General features: G+C 49.1%; 1 protein-coding gene across 1 annotated transcript; it reads left to right on the top strand.

Moving 5' to 3' along the window:
* Window positions 1–364: 364 nt before the first annotated feature.
* On the top strand, window positions 365–25,674 carry LOC142363712 (uncharacterized). The gene is made up of 8 exons (XM_075440052.1): window positions 365–405; window positions 1,047–1,382; window positions 3,504–3,640; window positions 4,125–4,237; window positions 7,021–7,238; window positions 10,687–10,801; window positions 16,454–16,570; window positions 17,339–25,674. The coding sequence occupies exons 1-5, from the start codon at window positions 365–367 to the stop codon at window positions 7,090–7,092; spliced, it is 699 nt and encodes a 232-aa protein (XP_075296167.1). The 3' UTR covers window positions 7,093–7,238; window positions 10,687–10,801; window positions 16,454–16,570; window positions 17,339–25,674.

The raw sequence follows: 25,674 nt of genomic DNA, 5'->3' as shown, positions 1-25,674 counted from the left end.
CAGATCAACACTCCCGCCCAGCTTGGTGTCATCTGCAAACTGACTGAGGGAGCCCCCAATCCCCTCACCCAAATCATTGATAAAGATTTTAAACAAGACCAGACCCAAAACTGAGCCCTGGGGAACACCACTCGTGACCGGCCACCAGCTGGGTTTAACTCCATTCACCACCACTCTCTGGGCTCCGCCATTCAGCCCGTTCTTTACCCGTCCAGACCATGGGCTGTGTCACCAGCCAGCGCAGCAGGAGGGCCGCAGGCAGGCAGCATGGGGTGGCCCATGGCGTGGGTCTGCCCTGTGCCCCGTGGGGTGTGAGGCCTGGGGAGGAGGAGGAGGACGACGAGGAGGAGGAGGAAAGTCATGTATGGTGGGCGAGGGCAGCGTGGATGAAGTGTGCTGGGCTGGGTGGGGTGGGGGGTGGCCGGTCCCTGCCTGCACCCCAGGTGGGCGATGCCCCCCTGCATCTGAACCCCACGGGGTGCCCGGCGTGGGGTGTTACCCACGGGGGGGGGGGGGGGGGGGGGGGGGGCAAGCTGTGGGGTGGTGGGTTGAACACGGGGGTTTCTGTTCCCTCCAAAGCCCCTCACAGCTGCGGAGCGGCTGTGCCTGCCCCGCGTGGGATCAGTAGGGGGGATCCCTGCCCCGCGTGGGGTCAGCAGGGGGGAGGTCTGCCTTGTGTGGGGACAGCGTGGGGATCCCTGCCCTGCGTGGGACAGTGGGGGGGATCCCTGCTTTGTGTGGGAACAGCGTGGGGATCCCTGCCCTGCGTGGAGACAGCGTGGGGGGGTGCCCTGCTTTGTGTGGGAACAGCGTGGGGATCCCTGCCCTGCGTGGAGACAGCGTGGGGGGGTGCCCTGCCTTGTGTGGGGACAGCGTGGGGATCCCTGCCCTGCGTGGAGACAGCGTGGGGGGGGCTCTTCCTTGTGTGGGGACAGTGGGGGGATCCCTGCCCTCAGTGGGGATCCTTGCCTTGTGTGGGGGCGAGGGAAGCCCTGCCCTGAGTGGGGACAGCGGGGGTGGGGGGGCTCTGCCTTGTGTGGGGACAGCCGGGGGGGGGGGGGGGTGGCCTGCCCCGCGTGGGACAGCGTGGGGAGCCCCGCCCCGCCCTGCGCGAGCCCCGCCCCGCCCTGCGCGAGCCCCGCGGTGCCGGCGCCGCGCGCTCGGCGGAAGCTGCTTCCGCAGCGCCCCCTGGTGGCGGATGCGCAGCCCGGCGGCAGCCCGGCTGGCCCGGGGCCCTGGCAAGGCCGGGGCGGGCCGGGGGCTACCGAACCCCAAACGGGGCCAAGGAATGGGCTTCAGAGTCATGCTGTGAGCGGGCCCGATGGCTGCGTGGCTTTGCGGGAAGCTTCAACCGGGAGAACGGAGCCCTGCCTTAACAAAAGGTGTGTTCAGAAACGGTTTGTGTTGGCCCGGCTGGAGCGAGGGGCACAGGCCGGGGACTGCTGCGCCCTCAGGACACGGCTCCCGGGCAGCAGGTCGCCTCTCGGTAATCCTGGCAAGAAATAGGAACGTGGGCGCTCCTCCAGTGCCGGGAAGGTGCTCTCAGTGCCCGTGAGGCCTCACAGGGAGATGCTCCCCTGGTGTTGGCTGCGTGTCCCTGGTAGGCTGCATGCAGAAGGCGGATCACAGAATCCCAGCATGACAGGGGCTGGAAGGGCCCTCTGTGGGTCACCCAGCCCAACCCCCTGCCCAAGCAGGGTCACCCAGAGCAGGCTGCACAGCACCGCGGCCAGGCGGGGCTGGAATATCTCCAGAGAAGGAGACTCCACAGCCTCCCTGGGCAGCCTGGGCCAGGGCTCCGTCACCCTCAGAGGGAAGAAGTTCTTCCTCGGGTTCAGCTGGAGCTTCCTCTGCTTCAGTTTGTGCCCGTTGCCCCTTGTCCTGTCACTGGGCACCACTGGAAAGAGTCTGGCCCTGTCCTCCTCACCCCCACCCTGCAGATATTTGTAACCATTTCTAAGGTCCCCTCTTAGCCTTCTCTTCTCCAGGCTGAACAAGCCCAGCTCCCTCAGCCTCTCCTCGTAGGAGAGATCCTCCAGTCCCCTCCTCATCCTCGTAGAGGGGAGGTGTCGAGCGGTGCAGGGCACAGCCCCATACACTCTCTGTGTGTGTCTGTGTGCCTCTCTGTGTCTGTGTCGCGCTTTTTTAACCCTGATCCGTACCTCCAGCAAGCGTCCTGGCCCTCAGTCCCTCAGCCCAGGGAAGCACACCTCGGGCACAGGGGAGAGCTGACCTCTCGGCAGGCCCGGTGGCAGAGGCGAGGGAGAGGGACGCGCAGCGGGGCTGTGTTGCCTCAGGCTGGCACTGCTGGAAGTTCTGGATGAAAACACGGAGCTGCAGAGTCAAACCTCACCTTCAAACGTGACTCTGCCTGCTTGACCCGGAAAACCCCCTTGATATTTGTAGTGGGTTAATGCCAGCGGGCAGCTCAGCCCCACGCAGCCGCTTGCTCGCTCCCCCGCCGTGGCTGCATCCCCTCCCAGGCTCGTGCCCACCCCAGCCCTCTCACCGATGGCCCCGATGCTGCGTTGTCAGCAACACTGGGAGCGGCTGGGTCTGGAGAGGTCTTGGGCTTTTCCAATACAGAAATCATGCCACCCTAATAAACCCCATCTAAACTATTGGACAAACCATCAGGGGCAATGTCAGAGCTGTTCGGGACATCTCTGCACATCGCAAGCGACAGGATGGTCTTCAAAAATGAGGGGAAAGAAAACACAGAGTAGAAACAAGGAGGAAAGTTAAGAATTGTAAATCTGCCATTTGAACTGTAGCATCTGGAGCAGAGGGCCTGGATTACAGAAACTCTCCATCTCTGTAACACTCAGAAGAACAGATCATATCATACGGCATTAGAACCAATAATAGCTAAAGAAATACAAATGTATTTTGTGCTAAGGCAGCGGGAAAGTGCCAGCTCGCTGTTCACTGGGCAGCCGGGTGGGTGGTGGGGACAGGGTGAAGGATGGGGTCTCCTGCAGGTGGGTTTTGCTCAGCCTCCCCCCCCTCCCCCGTGGAAACCCAGCTCCCTGGGGGCAGAAAGCCCAAAGCTCCTCTGGTAGAGGCACTGCTAGCGATCAATGGTAGGTTAATTATTCAGACACTTGGAGACAAGAGAAAGAGAGAGATGGGTAGTTTAATATTTTAAAAAGGAGGTACAGATAATCTGGGTTTCCATCTAAGAGCTATTGTTAGAGAAAGAGTGGCGTGTAATTGTACCTTCACATTCAAAAGCTTTGACACAGCAGGGAGGGATCTTCTGGCTGCTCAGAGGAGACCGACGGCCTTGCAGGGGCTGGAGCAGAGATGGCTTTGCCTTCAGCAGCGCTGCCCTGTGCTCGTGCAGTGTGCTGCGGCCTCTTTGGTGCGAGCCACTTGTGACAGCACGGACTGGACCCGTGAAACCGCCAACCTAAGCATGTCCTGAGCTCTTTGAGATGCTGAGCAGGAGCATCCATTGAGAAAAACAGCCTTTGAAAATTACACTGTTATGTTTTTTATAGTAAGAGCAAAGCCCTTGTAGACAAGCAAGCCAACAGCACAGCAGATGCACTGTCTTCTCCACGGCTTCCCAGCTCCGTTCGCCTTTGGGTGGGTCTCGTCTTCATGGTCTCCTTCACACATCTTGTAAAGAGCAAAGGTGAGTGGGGTTGGGGGGGCGAGACCCAGTGTGAGCATCTGCGTGCTGTAGCGTGTCTTTCCAAGCAGAGCTGATCTTGCCAGCTGACTGAAGAGAACGTCAAAGTCTTCAGAGCGACTAAATCACCCACTGTTCCTTAGCAACCCACAGGCATTTTTCAGCAAAAAATCTAGCTTGAGCTGTTTTGGCTTTCCCTGCTTTGGTTTCCCTGTTTTTGGGCCGGCAGAGTCTTAAAACAAGTAATCCAGTGATGAGATCCACAAGCCAGCATAGCAGCATCCCCCTTCCCTCCTGGGTGCCTGTGGTGGATGCAGAAATCTCCCTTATTTGAGGTCTCGGTCCCGGTCTCATCCCCAACACACCCTTTGCCTTCATCCTGATGAGCTGAGCTGTAGGAGCGGTGAAAAGACAGCATGCGGTGGGACAGCCCTTGCTCTGTACATCTAGCAGCTCGGGTCTTTGTCATCTGGATTTTTCCCCACAGGAAGAAAGACCCCAAATCAAACAGCCAGCAAAGACAGCACCGGGGAGGCTGGAGGGCTGAAACACCAGCACGGAGCCCAGGGAAGTAAACACCGGCTGAGATCGCGCCTCCAGGTAGGGTCTTGCAAAGAAGCCACCCATGAGCGAGCTGCAGAGCCCCGTTCCCAGGGCTCGTCCAGGGGTGCGGACAATTGGGCTGGCATCCCTGCAGCCTCCTAGTTTCAGGGTTGTGGAGTCTGTGCCGTAAAACCAGGAGTCGTGCACTGTATCCCTATAAAGGCTGTAGGGACCTTACCTAGCACAGCTATTTGTTGGCAGCATTTGCAAGGGGAAGGTTGGTTGCTTTTGCCTGGGACCATCTTGTCTCCTCTGCTCTGTGTTTACCAAATTTCTTTAAAGAAGCTGTGGAGCCTGCCAGCCTGGGCCGCCTGGGCCTCTCTTACTCTTCTCAAATCAACACATTTTTGCTTTGCACCACAAGAGGTCTCCAGGATCCTAAGGCAAAGAAAAGGAAAATGCATCTCGCAGGAAGGTTTGGAAGCACCAACGCTAAGCCAGTGGTGGGGAGGAGAGGTTGCTCCGTCTCCCGGACCTGAGACTTCCAACACATCTCCTGCTCTTTGGATTTGGGTCCTTGGAGTGAGATTTCAAACTTTGTCAGCAGGTGTGGGAGCTGGCTGGAGAGCTGAGGTGCTCCCTGCGCAGTCTGGGAGCTGTGGCTTTAGGGGAAGAGGCAAACTGGGGAGAACTAAGTTTTCCAGCAATGGGATGCACCAAGGCAATGCACTGGAAGGGCTGCCAGCTGTGACCAGGTCGTTGCCTCCTCAGCCGTCGTGGTCTCTTCAGTGGCTGCAACCCAGTGTCCAAATTTCAGCTTTTCTCCCCTTCCCCAGCTAAGGGCAGGTTATTCTTATCATGCAGCCTTGTTGTGAGGTTAAATACATCTCTTTTCACATGTGTCGTGATGTTTTCATGGGGAGTGAAATGAAGAGTGGTGTTAATTGAGGAAGCACAACCCGTGATGCTTTGAGGCTTTAGGAGCAGTGCAGGCTTGCTTGTCCTGCTCCCCCTAAGCCTCGCAGCAAACAAAGCCCTGTTTAAACACGTTTCAGTGCAGAAATGAATAAGGGTCAGGGCTGCTAAGGTTACAACAGAAGTTGTTACTGGAATAGATTTAAGGTCAAAACCGGCTACCAGGTAGGCAGCAGCCCATGTCATTTAGCACGGGCTGCCAAGAGAGTCCCCGTGCCCTTGCAGCATGCTCTTGTTTCCCCCAAGTAAGGCATGGAAGTGGGCAGCAAAGCCGGAGCCGGTTAATTTGCTGTGCGCTTTGGAGAGCTGGTTTGAAGGCAGATAAATGGCTCATGCAATGTAATGCTGCACACGATGCGAGGCTGGGTACCGCAGAAAGTCGGGATACAGCGATAGGAAGCCCAGCTTCAGACAGCGGCATTAAATGAGCAGCGGCAGAAAAGGGCGCACAAGGGCAGCGGGGCTACTGCGGGGGCTGCGCCTTTGAACCTCCCCCCCCCCCCCCGAAACGCTGCCAGCGAAGCTGTGCTGGTGATTTCAGAGACCAGCTGTGAGCATCTGGGGACCTTAGAAATGCTTATAAATATCTGCAGGGTGGGGGTCAGGAGGACGGGGCCAGACTCTTTCCAATGGTGCCCAGTGACAGGACAAGGGGCAACGGGCACAAACTGAAGCAGAGGAAGCTCCAGCTGAACCCGAGGAAGAACTTCTTCCCTCTGAGGGTGAACAGAGCCCTGGTCCAAGCTGCCCAGAGGGGCTGTGGAGTCTCCTTCTCTGGAGATATTCCAGACCCGCCTGGACGTGGTGTTGTGCAGCCTGCTCTGGGTGACCCTGCTTGGGCAGGGGGTTGGGCTGGGTGACCCACAGAGGGCCCTGCCAACCCTGACCATGCCGGGATTCTGTGATCTCCTGGTGAACCAGCAGCTCTCGGTTCCTCTCGCCCATGGTGAGTGGGGTGGTGGGAGGAGGGTCAGCCCTTCTCCAGTGTTGGATGTGGTGTTGCTCCTGCATCCTCTGTGGCTCTTCCACCCCTGTGGTTTCCCAGCTGATGCTGCTGGGATTTTCCTGGTGGCCATAATGCAATGCACTCCTGTGTTGGTGCCTGACAGGCTCTAGTGCTTCCTTTTCCATTTCATTTGCTTATAGCATAAAATGTGTCATGCTTTCTTGTTTTGCCCATTTTCGCCTGGCTTTAGCCATGTGGTGCAGCTTTGGTGGCAGCTCTGACCACGCACGCACACACACACACAGAGTCCTGCAGACCTCCCTCGGCCTTTTCATGGCCAAGTCAATGGTGGAACTTTGCTTTGTGTGGCCTGGCCTCGTTTTCCACATGTTGCAAAGCATGGATGTCTTTCCAGAAAAGTGGGGAAAATGTCTGTCTTCCTCTCCCCACACACCAACATTGCTTTGGCCAGCCTCATGGCGTGGAGGGACCACAGGCGCTGGTTACCCCCAGCCCTTCCCTGGCAGGAGCACAGGCTGTCTCGCCCTTCTCCCCCAGACCAGAGGGATGTGGCAGTGGTGGAAATACGGGTCCTGAGCTTTCTTTGTAGTAAAACACTTTGGTGTCACTCAGACACTCCTCACAGAGTGTCAGTGTGGATTTCTCTGTGGTTGTGATTGGTTTGAGCTCATCAGTAGGCAAAAATGAAACGTTTCCTTTTAAGTGTTTAATAGAGAGCTTTCTTGTTCTTATCCTGCAGGCTGGCATGGTGATGTGTGATTTCTTCCTCTTATTCTTGCTCCGTCTGCAGTGCTGTCTGAATGCTGTACATGTATGTGTGTATACATATGAGTAACGTATGTTTTATATTAGTGTACTTAGTCATACTCTTTGATCTCTCTGCATACTTTACTTTCAGATCAGAATACTCAAGACCCGTAGATGCCTCTACCCTCCTACCGAAGCCTATGCTTACAGAGCTGGCTGCTAAACTATCCCATCTGGGTGGAGGGCCAAGTCCCAGGGGACCACTGTCATGCTGAGATGATGATTTATGTCATATTAGAGCACCAGGGCACGAGACACCTCTGCTGTGGACAAAACCAAGGACACCAGCTCAAGGCTCTCCAGGAACTGGTCAGTGTGTTGGGTCTTCTGACAGCCTTGTGTTTGCTGTGTGGTGATGCATGTGGAGATGATGGACACATGTCTAATTAGGCTGTGTCTGTACTTGGTAGAGGAGAGGAAGATATGAGAACAAAAACCTGTCAGAGTTGGATTCAGACTGATGCACTGACCTGGGGCACTTGGACAGCCAGTGAGAGGGTGATGGCTGGGAGACCTGACAGATAGAATCATAGAATCATAGAATGGTTTGGGTTGGAAGGGACCTTAAAGATCATCTGGTTCCAACCCCCTGCCATAAGCAGGGACATCTTCCACCAGCCCAGGGTGCTCAGAGCTCCATCCAACCTGGCCTTGAACACCTCCAGGGAGGGGGAAGCCACAGCTTCTCTGGGCAACCTGTGCCAGTGTTTCACCACCCTCATGGTGAAGAATTTCTTCCTAGTATCTAATCTAAATCTACCCTCTTTTAGTTTAGAGCCATTCCCCCCTTGTCCTATCCCTACACACCCTTGTGAAAAGCCCCTCTCCATCCTTCCTGTCGGCCCCTCCAGGCACTGGCAGCTGCTCTAAGGTCACCCTGGAGCCTTCTCTTCTGCAGGCTGAACAGCCCCAACTCCCTCAGCCTGTCCTCATAGGAGAGGTGCTCCAGCCCTCGGATCATCTCCGTGGCCTCCTCTGGACCCGCTCCAACACCTCCATGTCCTTCTTATGTTGGGGACTCCAGAGCTGGATGCAGAACTCCAGGTGGGGTCTCATGAGAGCGGAGTAAAGGGGCAGAATCCCCTCCCTCGCCCTGCTGGCCACGCTTCTCGTGATGCAGCCCAGGATATGGTTGGCTTTCTGGGCTGCAAGCGCGCATTGCCGGCTCATGTTGGGCTTCTCATCCACCAGTACCCCCAAGTCCTTCTCCTTAGGGCTGCTCTTGAGCCACTCTCCACCCAGCCTGTACTTGCATGAAAACACGGTGCATGGTTCTCATAAAGAAATGAATGTGTGTATTCTTCCTAAAAGACCATCTGGAGGGTGCATGAGCGGAGCTCTGGCCAGGACAGCTTCAGACAGACTGTGATCCAATCAAGAGAAATGCTGGGGCTGGAGTTGAGGAAGGGAGAAGTAATTATAATGTGCCAGTTAAGAAAGGTCCAGTGCTTGTGTAGGAACTTTCACTAATGTGGTTAGGAACTGAAGAGCTCAGCTTTGCCTGGACTTGGATGGCTGGTGGGAAGGACGCAGTTGTGGGAGTGAAGGACGATGTCACCAGGGGAATTTTTGGGAAGGGAGCTGGGATACTATCTGGGGCCAGACACCAGATCATGGCTATGGGAATGCATCTAAGTTAGCACACACAGGATCCTCCTTCTTCCCATCCCACTGCCCCATGAGCAGATACCCAGGTGTCTCGCAGGGAAAGGAAGCAGGACAATATAAGATAACACTCCCCTGGCCCAGTCCACTCATTCTGAAACTGTTTGCCTGAATTACTTAGGGGTTAGGTTATTGGTATGAGCCCTCAACCATAGTGAGGCAAAACTGCAAATGAATTTGCAGGAAGGAAACTGTGAACTCTGTCATTTCTCAAGCTCTTGAAGTGAAATTACTCTTGACTAAATCAATGACCTTAAAGTTGGAGCTTGTCTGCAAGAAAAAGGCAGTTTAAATGGAGAGAAGAGGGTTTCGCTCAATAAGTTACCCACGGAAATGAAAACAGCCAAGCTCTTGCTGGGATCTGGCTGTGAAATGTGATGCCAAAGGCTTCCAAACGTCAGCTGCGAAAGAGCTCAACACATCACCAAATATACTCCACTTCCCCTCCCTCCCAAGATAGTAACTCTCCGTCATCTTTGCTCTCTCATTTTAATGAGGCATCAAATGTTCAAGAAGTATTTGGGCTTTGTTACTGGATGAGCAGCTCTTCCTTTCTGCTTCAGATGGAAAACAAGAAGAGCTTGTCTGGCTTCAACCCCAACTCATTTCCAAGGACAATTCTTTTCTTAGACGTGGCCTTTGTGAATGGCAGAAGAATGATTTTCACTGTAGTTTCCTGATTGTTTTTTAGTTGAGCAGACCCTGTTCTCCACACTGACTCTGGGAAGGTGAGCGAGTTTCCAGTGCACCCAGCGTGTATTCTCATGAAAGGTGGCTTGCAAGTTCTGCTAGAAGAATGCTTTTCCTTTCTTTCCCATACCACACCCTAGAAAATGTACCATTTTAGTACATTAGTACTAAATTTTAGTTTACTACAATTAGTACATTTAGTTGCCCCTGCATCAGTCTGAGTCCAAATGTGCTTCACGGAGGAGGGGGATGAACCTCATCCTTTAGCAGCTGAGCCAGCACAATGCACAGGCCGCTGACAAATCCTGGTGCACAGGTAACATTTATTCACCATTGAAGAGAGGTTCTTCATGGGAAGTCTCCTCCTCCAAGAGGATGAAGAATCTCTGAGCCCACTCAGTTGTCTGAGGCGCTTCGTTGCAAGGCATTGCAGGATGTGGTGCTGGAAACATGCAAGCTCTGCAGCAGCCCTTCCGAGAAGGATTCGGCTGCTGAATTTGCTCAAACTCCTGCTGAAGGCAATGGCAGTTGTGCTGGAAAAAAAATGGGTTCAGATAAATGTTGGCCCAGAGCTCACGTTGACAAGCTGCGTGACTAATGCAGTACCTAGAGGACTCCTAGCAGGAAGCGTGTGGGCATTAATGTCTGGCTGAAAGCAAGTACAGCTCCGGCACGGATGGAGGAGAGGGAAGGGGGACGCGAGAGGGACCAATGCTGGCGTCATTTCTGCCAACTATAGCTGCTTAGCAGGGTGCCTGAGAACAGGATCCAGTGAACGGACTCTCTGATGGCACTTCCCAAGAGTCCTACAGTAAATTATGCAAAAATCCTCTTTGAAGGAGACCTCTTCAGGAAGCCCTGGAGCAAGCAGTATGCTCACATTAATACAGGGGAAAAAGCTAATGGAGATTAATGTTATCGGGCTGTGAGAAGAGTGTGGAGGGGAATTTCCTTTTAGATGGTTCAAAATAGATTTTCTCTTGGCATTTAAAACTGTACAGTTCTTTTTCTTTGGCCATGTTCTTTATCTGCAACTTTATATGAGTTCTGCTGGCAGTTCTGCGTGTTGATCTCGTCTTAGAGCTCTCTAGAAATGAAGCCTCACCAAGCCCGTTCGGCCCATTCAGGACATTGTCAGGCTGGATCCAGAATGGAAAAAAAAAAAAATCATGTGAATAAGCATGAGCTGGGGCTGTTGAAGGGCACTCCACGTACACTCTGTCCCAGGGTTTTTCATTTCTTTTTTGATGTAAGCTAGGAACAAAGAGGTGGTTTCTGATTTCCTGCTTAGCAGCTTCTCCTCCACCTTGTAATAAGGAAACAGAATGGGAAGAGAGGATTTCTGTGCTCTTGGTCATGTGGGGAAATGATGAAACCCTAACTTTCTTGCTCTGGCCCCCAGAACAGGATCTGGTGCTGCAAGATCTGTTTGCATCCCTCGAGCACCACAGCACTGGCATGTTGTAAGATTAGAAAACGTTGTGATCCCTCCCAAGATGCCTGTTGGTCACAGCCAGGTGAGTGAGAGAGAGCGTGGCTGACACATGGAGAGCTTGTCCAAATGTCCTCAGCTGCATCCTTTGCCCCCTTCCCCTCTTTGTGGGTATATCTTAACCGGACCTGAACAAGATCTCCTTCAGGGCGCTTTGCAAAGATCAGCTTGGCTGGATCTGACAGCTGGAGCTGGGTGGAGGTGTGGAGATGTCTCTGTTGCTGCACCCGCAGTGATAGGACATGGTCATTTGTGACTTCTGACCCTACCGCATGCAACAACCAAGCCCCCTGTCAGCACGAAGCATGGGCAGGGGAGCTCTGTGGGTGACGTTCCCTGTGCCCAGCTCCAACAGCCTTTCTGTGACTGTGCTTTGGGTCTATCTAAACTCACCCACTGATTCCTGATTGATTACTTCTTGATGCAGAGAGGAGATTTAAAAAAGAAGGATTAACCAAAAGTTGTTTGCAACCATCTCTGTTGAAGGACTTGCAATACAAACCAAAAAGCTGTGCTCGCAAAGTAGTGCTGCCTTATCTTACAGAGTGTCCTTCAGTGGGAGAGCTTGGTCCCCTGTGGCCTGGCTGAAAAGGCAGGAACATGGGAGAATCTGCTTTTTATCTGATTTGCCTTGTTTTATGCAGCTCGGTCCCCTGCAAGAGCTGCAGAAAACACAGAGGTCCTAGGGAGCAGCGTTAGCAATGTACCCATTGCCGTGCCATTTGATAAAGTCTGTCTGTGCCAAGAGCTCTGGATCAGTCACCTTGTCCTTTTCCTGGCATCTAGACAGTCTCTTGGGCTTAAAAAGATACGCAGTGGTGAGTCTAAAGCAGAAACTCTAGGTTTTTGCTGATCTTTGATCTTTCTGGGTTTGTCCTTGGGTTCAAGGGACCCATTCACCTCCCCTGGGCACTGTCACCAGCCCTGATGCTTTGCGCTTGCTGATCTTCAATGTATGTCACAGCATGTCCAAACTGAATCCGTGTTCAAGCTGGAAAGTCAGCTCCCACGGGCTGGAGGAGGTGCTGGCCACCCTTGAGAGCAGGGGTTTCATTGCCGTGGGTGTCGTCATCAGGAGGAAAACTGCACTTAGCCGCTGAGATGTAGGAGGCTGCACTTAGACTAAGGTGTTTTCATCCTCAGACCCTACAGATCTCTGCCCGTCCCTGGTGGGTGCGGGGACCCGAGCAGAGCTGAGCCTGGTGGGCAGTAGCTCTCAGCTTGCAGCTAACAGGAGACCGTGGTGCAGTGGAGAACGCCAGCCTGCTGGAACGGAGAGCGTGAGGAAGGGCCAAGTCCCTAAGCTTCTGTGGAGGTCATGAAGCAAAAGACCAGATTCGCATTGGGTTCCTGGGGGGAAGCACACTGACAGCCCTGCCGCACTTCTGAATTAATTCTGGCAGGGAGTGAAGCGATGCTGTAGCAGAGGCTTTGCTACAGAGAATATCTGTCAAGGTCCATGGGGTTTCTTCCAGCTGTGGTCTCCTGCGGGACTGAGGCAGCTCTTCTGTGATGGAGGGCAGCACCAAATGACCTAGAAAAGCTGAGCTTATCCTGCATCCTGAAGCAGCAATCCGTTCTGATCACAGTACTTCATACAAACGTGTCTAGAAAGAATGCCAATAATTGGCTATTTGGAGAACAATGTGGTTATAAAGGGCGTGAAGGAGATGGTTTTGCACAAAGGTGCCATCTCTTACTGCTGCAATAAGAGCAAAGCACAGCTACACCAGACACGGAGCGTGCCCTGGGATGCCGTATAGCCTCTGTGTGCACTCCCGTCGTTTGAGCAGTGACTGGTACCTGCTCATTTCGGAGATCACGGCTGCAGTTTCAGGAGCTTTTTTCTTACTCTGGCATGGACATTTTCCCAAGCAGAAGAGTAAAGGATGCAGCCAGTCATCATTTCTGAAAAACCAGCTACAAGGTTTATAATAAAAGCTTGCAGATATCTGGGTTTGAGCCGAAGCTATCTTCTGTTGTCAGTATGATATCTGCCTACGCAAAGGTCTGTTTCTCCATGTGCAGCGTGGTTGGTGGTGGAACTGAAAGCACTCATCCGTTGCATGTAGCGCTTTGACTTTTGATAGACCTGCAAAGAAAGGGTTTACGCTTTGCACACAGATTATTGTCAAGAAGTGCAGATGTAAGTACAGTGAACTCGCTGCTGAAAATAGCCGAGCTCTCCTGACTGGCATACGAGCGCAAGCCTCGCAGGGCTTCGTGCAGTGACAGCGCCTGTGTGCACATCTTCTTTTGCCACTAGATGTCATAAACTGTTTTTTTATCTTCATTTTCAGAAGCTGCTTTCCATGAGCCATCACTTGATGGAGACAGTCACGTTGGTAACCCCCGAATAAGCTTCTGTTTTTTGGGTTTTGGGCATTTTGGTTTTTTTAACTCTGCCTAAGACTGGAATAAGAGATGTGATACACTTTTTTTAACATCTCACACATATGCCAGAACATAATTTCTGCCATGCTGCAAATGACACGCTATGGCACGTTTGCTGCAATCTCAAAGCTCATTTGGGCTTTGATTTGCATTTTTAACTTTGAACTGCTTCAGCATCCTTCCTGAAAGCGGTGATAACGTTAACGTACTCCTGTCTGCGGAGCAATAAATGGTGATAGTGTTAGCTTTTCTTCGTTCAAGTCCAGATCAGAGCTTGCTGTGGTGAGGCTGGGAGGTTGAAAACAAAACAAAACAAAACAGACCCAACCCTCCTTCTGGAGGCTTATTAATGTTTTTTGCCAAGAGGTGATGCCTTCTAACAGGGGAACTGGGAAGTCTCCCAACCCTTCTGGAGCTAGAGGAGTTGCACTTAAGTCAGACAAACCACCAATTCTTCACACTTTACCCTATCTTTATCTGAAGACAGGCATTGTAAAATCTCTGCTCTGAGCTTTGCAGCTATGTCAGGCATAGAGGATAGACAAGGCTACGCTTGTGTGGTGTCAGATCCCTGGCTGCTCTCTGCTTGCCCCAAGAGACCTCAAGACACCTTCGTCACGAAAGCGCACATGTTTTTATGTCAGGTGAGCTTTGCTTCGAGAGGTGTTAGCATGGCCTGTGAGCATGCAGAGAGTAAGCTGCACACTTGGGAGAGATCAGACGTTCCTGAAGACCCAATTGAGGATCCAATGCAAATGCTGAGCTTAAAAAGTGCTAGAAAAACCTACTCCTCTGCGCTTTCATCTTGTGCTTCTTTGGTGCTCACTTCATAGCTGTTCCATTTCCCTAAGTAAGAAGAACTGGAGGATATCACAGGCGAAAAGGAAAAGGCAGACAAAGGTGTGCTACTTCTTCAGAGCAAACAATCTGCAAGAATCTGAAACGCAACCTTGTTACTTCCAAAAATGTCCATCTATCTTGGAACCAGCTGCTTAACGAGCGCTGGAATGCATTTAGAAATGTCTTGACAACGTCGAGAACAGGATTGCTTTCTTCACCCTACACACCTGCAGGGAGAGGCTGGGCATGTGGCCTCCTCCAGGCTTTCTGATGTTCCCAAATGTTACTTCAGGTGTTAATGGTTCACACTGGGGAGAGCGCAGAAAGTGTTGGGATCACACTGACATTACTACAGCCAGCTCTTCCTGGAGAGAAGCACAACTACTGTCCTTGGCATGGAGGAAAGCAGATGGAAGCCAGAGAGATTGCATCCCACTGCACCATTGGTTGAGCACTCCCTGGCCTCTCCCTGGTGCTCTGTGATGGTCAGGGGCAATGCTGTGGGGATAGCCTGGCCTCGTGTGAAGGGGTGCTGGTGCTCTGCCTGGTGCAGAGTGGCCTCCTTGGTGGTGGGGTTCTCATGGCTTCCCTGTGGTCACGACCAATATTTTTGTGGGCTTTTGAGTTTCAGAGTGGCAACAAAGAAGGACATTTCATACTGGGGTGTCAACTGTGAAATGGATGAACCCGTGTTTGATTCTTGTGGAGGGAGTTGTGTAGGTGAAGTGTGTGAAAGAAAGGTTTGTGGGGCGATGTTGGCCGTGTTGTCCTGGAGAAGACTTTGTGAGTGAGAAGCTATGGGACCTCTAGTGCCCATGCCTGATCAAAGCCATGGGGAGTGACAAATGATCCCATGAAGTGGTTGGAGTGCAGACGGAGCCCAGGTACCCCTGTTGTGTGATAGCTGACTGAGCCCGGTCACTGAGGCTGTGGCCATTTGGCAAGTCCTCCTCTTTGACAAAGCTGCCAGCTGCTGAATAGGTGGTTGATAGGCACGTTTATGCTGGACACATTTGCTCAGGCAGTTCAGTTTGGAGCTTTAAAGGACAGAAATGCTCTGTGGAACCAATTGGGAGGCCTGTGCAAATGCTAGAAAGGGACAAATGTGAGATGGCTGCGATAGTTTGCTCAGGGGGTGAAGGAGAAGCCAGGAGCTAACTGGGCCTGGGAGAAGCTTGGCCTGGTCAGAAGGCACCAGGTGTGAAGAGCAAGGTGGTGAGCTGCTGTGAGGAGCAGAGAGAAGCAGGTCAGCAAGGCCACATGAGGCTGATGAGTTCCAAAACTGAGTTTGCTCTGATGATGGGGGTTTTTGCTCATCTCCAGGTGGGAGGATGTGAGGGTGTCTGATCTGAGTTGAATTCTCTGAGCTTCCTTCTTTACCCTTTCCTTCAACATACGTTCTCTCCTCTCTTTCCTCCCTTCAGGAAGGACTTCCTTGTTGCTCTTGTGCAGGTGACAGAGAAGTTTGACTTGTTTCACTTGATGCTGAATATGGGAGTATGAGTTGCATTCCCCATTTATCTTGTGCCTTCTGCCTTGGGCTAGCCCCTTTGAGGGTCAGTGCTTTCTAGAGCGGAGTCTCACTCCTCCTTGGGAGTCTGTTGTGCTGCAGCTTCATCCCGTGTGAGCTGTGACTCCAAAGATGTGGCCTCCCCATGTGTTACTGAGGAGCTGGAGGTTGCTTTGGATGTTGCAGCGATGTTTCTCTAGATGGATGTGGAAAGGAGGGAGGCAAATTTCTTCACTAAGCAGCAGGGTGATCTTCAGCAGATTTGGGGCAAGGCTATTGCCCCAAGTTCATTAACAAACTTATTATGTGGGCTATCTGAAGGAGAAATGACTGCTTTTTATAGATGTGATGGATTCCTCAAAGTTAATTTCCAAAGATAAACACAATTAACAGAACTCCTCATTACCCACAAATTATCTGCATGGAGTATGGCTCCCTGGGATGGAAGACCTGCTCTGCCAGAAGTTTAGGAAATATCAAAACAAACAAACAAACACACAAACTCTTGCGAACAACAAGGCAAGCAAAACTAACACAATTAGGTCCCAAGTGACGCTTATTCCCAGCTCGATGTAGAAATTAAGTCAATACAATTGAATGGTTAAATATTGACTGACTCGTAATATTTAATCAAGTAGTATTCATATTGCTCCTCTTTCAAAACAGGTTTAGCTGGTTGCTTTATTGGCTTTTTAATCAATGCTTTAATTATATTGATGCTCTAATTTCATAATAAGCTTGCATTAATTAAGGTAGCTCTTCTATATGCAGAGAGTAATAGGAAAACCAAACCAAATAAAAAGAATATGCTTTTCTCATTCTCCGGAAGAGATGCAGACTGTGCTATTTACACTCATTTAGTCTTGCAAAGGAAAAAGACACCGGGAATTTGTTTTACTCGGGGTGACCATGAATTCTTTATTCACTGCTTAGGTCAGCTCTGCCTCTTCCTTCAGTGAAAGATTTGTGCAAATAAGAACTTGGGTCAACAGTGTCTTATCAAGTTATTGACTGGATTCTGAAAAATGAAACACTTGGATATAATAGAAGGTAAATGGGGATCCCCCCAAAATAGAGAAATACTTCAGCTTACTCTTGGGCCAGGCTCTGTCTCATCTGGTGTCATTCGCTATTGATGTCAGCTCGAACTGGAAGGATGTGGGTGAGTGGTGAGAAGAGAAAATGGAGCTTTTTGCTAAACGAAAATTTTTCTTGGTGCCTAGGACACTCACAGATTCATACACACTGGGGAGAACCAGAGAGAAGAGTTTGTCTATCATTTTTTCCTAATGTCTAAAGAAATAGGGGCAGGCTTCAGGTGGTTAAAAGTGGATGGCTGCAGTTCAGATGCCTACACCTGAGCTCATTGTCCTGTATGAGCAGCTGTGACTCAGTAGAGTCTAAGGCACAACTTGGATGAACAGCTCATTAACTGCTTATTAAAACTGCCTACATCTCCACTGCCACTGTAGCCTCCCTAATAACCAGTGGACTTCTGCAGTGTAAACCGGCTGCCGGTGGTTAAGGTGAACACCCAGACGTAATGATGCTTTGTGCTGTGGGTGGGATAGATCAGGGAATTTGTCTCCCATGCCAGCTACCTCCGTGCTTTGACCAACCCACCTTGGTGGCTGTAGTTTAGTGGGACTGGGGACAGCGTGGGGCTTGTAGCAGCCTCCAAGGTGCTCCTGGCTGGAGGCTTCTTCTCTTTGCTGTGCAACAGACCTGCTACTCCTGGGTGCACGTGGTGTGTATGTAGCCTAATTCCTGCTGCAAGTGCCAATGAAAAAGTAATTCCTCATCCTGTTTTTCTTTCAGAGAGACAGCAAGAAGGCAGATGACTACTTCTAAGCATGTTTTTGCAGTTGCTCGGTAAATGCAGACGGTTGCTCCTGGTTTGGATTAGCGCAGAGGTGTGAGCCGCAAGCTCTGCTGCTCAACCCTACCTTAGCATACCAGAGAAGTGAACAATTTCCCTGGGATACAGAAGAAGGCATTGTTTCGACAAGAGGCAATAAAGCCTTGTGGTGAGGTCATGTCTTGGACTGGCGCGTGTTTGGAAGGCCACGAGGATGCTGTTATCCCAAGACTTCTTTGTCATGCAGTAAGACCTTCACAAAGCTGGACCATTTCGATACAAAGGCTTTTCATTAATGAGGTCACCGTGACTGGAAGGGTTCTGCTATCACCAGGGTCGCAATAACTTTAATAACACATTATTTCACACTTAGAAGTGATGCAGACATAAGTGGATTTGTTTAGCCAATGAGATAAGGTGTCCCGAAAGTATTAAGAAATGTCTGTGAATATATAAATCAGATGGCTGGGACTGCGAAAGGATGTGTTTAAGAGACAGCTTTTTGGAATTGGAGCTGCCCCCAGCTGATGGTTCTACATCTGTTGATCATCAACTTTTGTCAGAGCGAGGAGACTGCGAGCTGTAAAGGGATAACAGTTTGCCTTGTAAGAACGCTTCATTGATTTTTATTAACAGTGGTTGTTAGCTCTACCTGCTGGTATCTGCTTAGCTCAGCCTGGGGCATTCTCGAACAATTTCAGCGCAAGTGTTCAGAGCCAAACCTAGTGAAAGGGAGAAGTAAATAAACATCACTGAGCTCCTGCTGCACACCATGTAGATGTCTTTATAGCTTAATGCGAAGGCACCAGCATGTCAATATTTCATAAACCAAATTTAGAAAGAATTAAATGTTAATCCTTCTTTGTGAGTGTGGCGTTGGCGTAATTGCAGCAATAACAACCTTTGTGCTAGCACAGGGCTTTCTGCTAGACCGGGTTAGTAGTTCAGCAGGTCTGTTAAAGAAACGCTGGAGCAACACTAGGCTGCCTCAGGTTGCTTTGGGTTTCTGGAAAGCCAGCAATGGTTTTCACTTTGCCAGCTTCTACATAAAGGAGTCTTTTTATTCATGCAAGTTCACTCTCTGGTTTGGTTAAAGATACTGAAATAATTGCAATCGTGATCCCAACTCCAGCTTTCCGCCTGACAGAGGTTAGCAGTCCGTACTCTGAATTCTTAGAAGCAATTTATCATGGCAGCACTGTAACTGCTTTCTCAAGAAATAACAAGGATTCGTAGTGCCCCTAACATGCTACCTATCCCTTTATTTTGAGCCTGTTACCGAGACCAGCATCAGCAAATCTGTATATTCAACCTTTGTTCAGTTTTTGCACAGTGTTGTCCCTCTTGTGTTGTTTCTTCCCTTCTGTCCTCTGAATCGATGCTTGGTTTTCCTCTTTACAGGGGACAAACATTTTAAATTAATGGTCAGTTTAATTTGTCCAAGAGGCAGTGAGCATTGTGATTAGTCTCAAATAAAGAGGATAGTAGTTAATTGATTTAAAAATGCTCTCTGAAATTGAGTTTAAGCAACAATAAGTATTCAAAGTAGGTGTTTGAAGGTCTTCAGGATTAAAGTAGGATTATGCACTTGCAAATACCTTTCATTTTGGCAGGACTGTATTGACAGGTCCTAATCTGGAGCCCATTTCTCGTACTTGGAGCTTGCTTTCACCGTAAGACACAATTACCATTTTCAGCATTTTTCAGGCTTCTAGATTCTCTCTGGTTTGAAGTGAGAGAAGGCACTAAAATTGGCACCAGCACAGTAGGAGTTCACACAACATGGTAAGAAGCAACATCTCCTCTCCCTCAGATCTGATAGCTTTGGTCATTAGCTTCTTCACACACCTTCCTTGATCTGTCTGCTCACAAAGTCTCCAGGTTCCTTCCTGAACACAAAGAGGCTTCCTTAGAAATAACAAGAAAAAATATCATATCTTGGGGTGCGTGATTGCCATTTCTGACCATTTATCCCTTGGTTTCACTTAGCAAGTCTTACCTCCAGCCCAGGGTCAACAGAGCCCCCTTGATGGAGGCAGGTTTTCCAAACACCTCCCATGTGCAGGATGCTCAGAGTTTGTCCCATCTCTTCTGTACCAGAGACGTCCATGCTGCTCCCCAGCCACAGACTGCATGCTGGCGACGGCACTAGTTCCTGGGTCTCTGGATGATAGTTCAGATCAAGAAATGAGGCACTCTCTTGCCTCGTACAATGGTTCCTTCATCATAACCAGGATGCTTGGTGATGCAGAGTTGGCCCCTTCATCACTGATAGTTTATCTGGTTACTTAATGACAAGGGCACATAGGGCACTCAGTGCATGGCCAGGAGCTTGGCCCAGGCACACAAGATGCAGAGGTGTTTAGAGAAGTCTAATGAAACGAAGATGAGCAGCGGTAACTGGTAATGCAGCCGTGGCAATACAGGCAGCTGCATTCTTCCCCCACCAACAGCCTGGGGCTAATGAATTGCTTGTTCGTACGCTTTCTGAAATCATCTTTATGTAAGTGAACATGTTCTTTTTAATTTCAATAATTTGCAGATGCCTAAGTTGCTGGTGCTGGTCCAGAAGGTGCGGAGCAGCCCGTGTGTGTGGAGGTGCCAGGCCATGGGATGAACTCCCTGAACGCTCTGTGCAGCCAATGGGAAGCATGCTCTTGCGATTCAATTCACATATCTTGCTGAACATGCAGATGAGTTTAATTTATGTTTAATCAGCCTCTGCAAACAGCAATCACTTGAGAGGTTTTTCATGTAACATGCAGTGATTACCCTTATTATAGTGGTACTGTTCATACTGCCAGCGCTGGGGTCTCTCAGCCCCTCCATCTGAAATCCTTCACTTCAGGAGGTTTTAACACTTTCTGTAAAATGCTCTGCGGGCTGGAACTTGACAGATCAAGAAATGGTTCAGTAGTATCCGTACTCACAGTCTTGTTCTCCTGGGGACTGAGATGCCTCCGAGAGCCTGGGGCCGAGGTGCCGGCTAAGCCTTGCCTGCCTCACCACTCCCTGCCTGCACGAGAGACCCGTAATGCCAGGTATTCACAGTAGTCGTGGTTTTGCCCTAGGATCTGTGCATGTGAAATTCAGCGCTGCAGAAAACAGCTCCTGCTCTCTAAGATGTGGTGAACTTTGACTATTATTAGCTGAAGTGTCAAAACCAGCCTGTCCGTATGCCTGCGGGGGATTTGTCTGGCACCTCCAGTGGAGCAGGACCTTTCTGGAGGATCAGACTTGATGGCTTCAGCAGGACAGAGGCTGAAAAACAACAGGTTGAAGGCAGGGAATTGAATTTTTTGTGAAACTAGCTTGAGATGTCGAGAAAGAAGATCTGTAGCTTTTGCACAACTTCATATGGTCTTCTTCCAGGTCTTCTCTCTGTCTGTGCATGTAATTTTAGCTCAGACCTAGAGGTACTCCACCGTCAGCAAGCATTTAAGGGAGCACTGCTGGATGCTATTTTTCTTGCTGGAAGCAGAGATGGGAGTCCCTGGTCCTTGAATAGTTTTGCAGTCCTGTCTCTGAGCAGTCGCAGGATGCTGAAAATTTGCTTGCCCGCACCATCACCATCATGCTACATGTTGCTTAACCTGCATTTACACTGCTGCATTGAATTTCTCTCTGTGGTGACAGGTATGGTCGTCCTGTGATTGTCTCTGCTTTCGTCATTATGTGGGGAACTATTTTTGACAGCTTATTCTAAAGCCAGCTCATTATGGGCAAGTGGAAATCGAAACAGAAATTTGGGTTAAAAGACATTTATTACAGCGTGGCAAGCATGCACGTGGCATCTTCAATCTGATACTTCCACACTGTTGCAACACTGCATATGCTGGTGGCACTTCTAGTGGATTTATCATCTTGTCTTTTGGGGACGTGGTGGTGGATCAGGACGGTTACTCATTACAAATGGTATTATAGGTAAAATGAAATGGCTTTCACCCATTCCTCGCTGTTCCTTGACCAAATCTCTGTATCCCTAGCAGTTCCTTAATTGTATCTCCTGCTCTCTTCCCCCTTCTACCCACCCAAATTTCCCCTAGCTTTAGCAGCTGGCATGACAGCATCCCAGCTCCTGCATAGACAGCCTCCCTTCTGAGCAAAGGCCAAGAATGGAAATTTCTGTTTCCGAAAGCTGCAAAAAAGTAGAAGTTGGGAGACTGATGTGTAGCATTCAGCAATCTCAACACTGCAGCAGCGATCAACATCTGCTGTAATTACTTTCTTTAGAACTTAACAAATGTGCTGATAATTTTGGTGGGAAGAAGAATAAATGGGAAAAGATCTGGAAGATACTCTTGGTGAATTTTTTAATTAAAATGTTTTTGATTTTTGAGAAACTCTTAAAGAAGCAATTAAAAGAAGATTATATTAGTCTATACTTACATGGAAAAGCCTTGCCAGGATTAACTAGCTGGTACCAAATAAATTACTGCCTCTGGATTTGCATTAGCAAATACTTTCTATAGATGTTAATCAGGAAGGGGTGTGTGTTGAGTGGGTGAGATTGTAGCAGCAAAACCAGCCTGCAGGGTCATGGGCAGAGCGTGGCTACCTGGAGGAAAGTATTGTGTTTAACCAAAGACTGGGATTTTTGAGCTTCGGGAGCCCACTGATGGCAAGAGGTTTTAGAAGGGGCCATGCCTGAATTTCATTCAGAGTAAGGAAAGCTTTATTTTTTCAGTATTTCTATTTCAGTAATTGAATTTGAGGCCTTGGCCAGACTCCATTTAAACAAAGCAAAGAGCCAGGGTGTGAAATACTGTGCTGTATGATGACCTAATCCAAATCCCACGAAGTCTGGGAATGTTTCCACCGACTCCCCGGGAGCTGGGTTAGACCCATGCAGCCATTCCTGCCCATTGGCAGTGCCCGCTGCCGCGGCAGCAGGCAACCAAAACCTCCGGCTGGGGCACAGGCGAAGGATGGGGCTTTTGGGTGGTATCCTCCACCTGTACGTCCCTGCTGAAGGGACAGCATTAAAATAACGAGAGCTGAACAAGCTATGGTAGAGCTGGAACAGTGGTTGTGTACATGGGCTCTTTATGGTGGGACAAAGTAGTTTGGCCTCAGTCCAAGTGTGTTGTTGTTTTCTCTTTCAAAGTTTGTTTTCTCCCTGCAGGCAGTGAAGATTTCCCAATGGTACCCCGCTAACCTGCCCAGCACGGTGCTGATCCTCTTTGAGGGCTGATGGTATCCTCCCCCTGTATGTCTCTGCTGAAGGGACAGCATTAAAATAACATGAGAGCTGAACAAGCACAGAGGATGTGTACTAGCAATGACACCAGCAAATTTCAATTTCTGAGTGGTTCTGGTGGTGGAAATACAGCACACAAACCTGTGGTTTTATTGCAGATGTTGAATGCAATGATTTGCAAGAGAACTCGGTTTTCAAAGGAAAGCTGTATGGTGCAGGTTTCTCTCTCCAGCAGAGAATTTCTTTGATTACTCATTCATTGCTATGATAAATATATAGGAATTCCTACAACAGATTTGATTCAGTCTTGTAATGAATTCAGGTTCATTCCTAGGCCATTCATTAAAACGCTCCCCAGTTACATAACGTAAGAGGTCAACTAGAGTGTACAGTATCTTTTTTTAAACTATTAGATCACAAATTTTATAAACATAAGTTTCCTGCATTGCTTGCTTTTCAGTGGTAATCCCTGCATAGACAGTTGCTCTTACTGAAAGTTGTGATGGTTCCAAGAATAAGGAACAGTATCTGAGACACCAGGCTGTTGTCCAAATGGTTGCAATTAATAAATAATGGGAGCCCATGAAATGGAGTGTCATATATATCATTGTCTGGGAAAAACCACTCATATTTTTTCAGAGTTTAAATGAAGGAATCAGAAATATTATTTTTGCAACAATGGTCAGGTCTAGGGAGTCACAGCTCCTTTCCAAGCACAAGGTAGAGGTGGTACTCTATGTATAGGCAGGGTGGGAGCTTTGGGGATCGCACTGGTTGTCCCAGAAGGCCTACCCCTGTGACTTGGGTCCACCTGGGTGAAGATGACTTGCCTGCATCAGCTGTTTCCTTTTAAGCTTTAATTTAGGCGCCACTGCAAGCAATTTTGGGGACAATTATTAACGTCATCTGCATCTTCTTCAGCCAAATGGCTTGCAGGATGTGGTGGACTGGTAGTCGTGGAGCGTGGTCTACAGTGAAATGAAGAGATCTGGATTTGCTAAGGGAGCAGCTGCTCTTCAGAACACACAAGTGTAGTTTACCCTCACGGAGCAGCTCTCGTGGTATGGAGCCTTGGCAGTAGAAAAGACAGGATTAAACCTGTTGTCACCGTCCTCTTCCCAGCAGCAACGCACTGGACCCAAGCCCATCTGAGCTCCGGGAAACAGGCTCTGACTCTCTGGTAGGTAGAAGAAAAGGGGGTTTGAGTTTTTAAGCAAGTGCCATAAAAGAGCACATGGCATGGTCTGACCTTTCTCTTTGAGATCCGCGTGTGGTGCCCACCAACCACACCAGTTGTGGCTTTGAGTTCCACTTCCAGAGGAGAAGTTGAATTCCTCTTTGCTATGCTAACGAGTCTGATGCATCTGTGTCGCTCTCAAAGCATTGATCTCAGCTCTGAACAGCCAAGACATCTATTCAGCCAGGAGCTCTTTCTGTAGTAACAGGCTTTAAAATATGTAAATCTGTTTTCAAAGAAAAATAAAACTCCCAAATGTTCATGTATCCCTCAGAAGGCAGAAAGGGTCTCTGTCCTAATATTTTATGCAAATCTAGCTTTTGCTCTTGTACTCGGGCATGAACAAATATCAATGACTGCTTCGAAATGAGGAAAAAAAACCTTCATCCCTCATCAAAAGAAAAAAACCTTTATTTCTATTGCATAAATAATGGTAAAATCAAAATCTTTTTATACATATTATATATTTACAGTAGTGTTTGGTTAGAGGAAACAGCCGATACATATGGCATTCGGTTTTCCTTTATACGTGTCTTTATACACTCGGGTAACTTGCAATAATATAGGATTTATTTAAGTTGCATGCCAAGTTAATTTATATTAATATTTACAGTATTTTGTACAAATTTTTTTTGTGTGGTGTTTTTTTTTATCATTATGCTGCTGACTGTGAGTTGTTTAACTAAAATGCCATGTCTTTTGTTAACAAGAAAAAATGGTCAGTTTAGCAATGAATCATAAATGGCTTGAAAATGCTGAGGGATGAAATGATGACAAAACGAGATGCATATATTAGTGAAGAACTTCCTAGAGATGAATCGGGAGGCATTGATTGCTTAGATCCTAGTATGGATTAAATGGCAACAGGTTGGATTCTGGGCTTATCCCAGTTTAAGCCAATTAACTCTAACGAGTTACTTCTGATTTACCCTGGAGTCCATCCCCCACCCCAATTAAAATCTGAGAGAATAAGAGCTGCTGCATGAAGCTGAGATAACTTTGGCTCCTCTGTAAGAGACGGTAGGAAATGCGATACGGTTCTTGGGTTGGTGCAGTATGAATGTAGAGGCATGGACCTGAAGATTGATGTCAAACGGCAACCCCAGGGGCCTGATGCTGCAAACACAGCGGCTGTATGGTTTGGGTTTCGTGGGACTGCTCACAAGGCAGACAAGACACGTCTGAGCACTGGCAAGACCAGAGGGGTGGCTACTAGAGAGAGCTCAACAGCTTCAAATGGGATGGTCAAATGTCTGCTTGTTGGCTGATGAAGACAGAAGACCAGATGATAAAGGAAAGTTGTAGTATGGATCTCGCTTAAAGCGTTGTAAAAATAGCAGTGTTTGAAGCTACTCGTTCATGATGCTGGCAAAGACTGGCCATGAGCAGCTGTGGAAAAGAATTGATTGGAAAATGGCAATTTCACTTAGTAACGTGCTTCAAGGCTACAAAGTATTTTGGTCTTTCTTGACAGAAAATAAAAAAACTCTACAGTATTTGCATCATCAGATTGTCAAGTACCAATCTTTAGACCCAGAGGGTTTCCTTTCTCTCTCTTCTCCTCGCTTCTGGGGCCAAAATTCTTTCCTAGTGAGGAACTGCCAAATTGAGGCAGTTTTTACAGACTTTTGCTACTGCAGAGGTAGGAGTGGAGTACTCTTCCAATTAAACTGTTGGTGTCAGATTTGTTCTTGGTAAAGCTTCCTCAGTTCCTAGAGTTGCCTAAAATGTCCTACTTGAACTGGAGAAAAACAAGATCCAGTCCTGATAACAACCTACAATATATAGAGATGAAAATGTTGTGAGCCTTTTCTTTTTCTATATTAAATTCCTGGGAAAGTAATAAGTTTTAAGTGATG

This window comes from Opisthocomus hoazin, chromosome 20 (genome assembly GCF_030867145.1).
Source record: "Opisthocomus hoazin isolate bOpiHoa1 chromosome 20, bOpiHoa1.hap1, whole genome shotgun sequence".
Classification (NCBI taxonomy): Eukaryota; Metazoa; Chordata; class Aves; order Opisthocomiformes; family Opisthocomidae; genus Opisthocomus; species Opisthocomus hoazin.
The sequence above is the reverse complement of the archived record's forward strand: the minus strand, read 5'-3'. Positions and strand labels throughout refer to the sequence as shown.

What these genes read in the sequence shown, in the direction of transcription:
- LOC142363712 (XM_075440052.1), top strand. Translation starts at nt 365, where the DNA reads ATGGTGGGCGAGGGCAGCGTGGATGAAGTGTGCTGGGCTGG. An exon ending in GAGCCCTGCCTTAACAAAAG is followed by an intron (nt 1,383 to 3,503) that starts GTGTGTTCAGAA and finishes TGTTTTTTATAG; the next exon opens with TAAGAGCAAAGCCCTTGTAG. An exon ending in ACATCTTGTAAAGAGCAAAG is followed by an intron (nt 3,641 to 4,124) that starts GTGAGTGGGGTT and finishes TTTTCCCCACAG; the next exon opens with GAAGAAAGACCCCAAATCAA.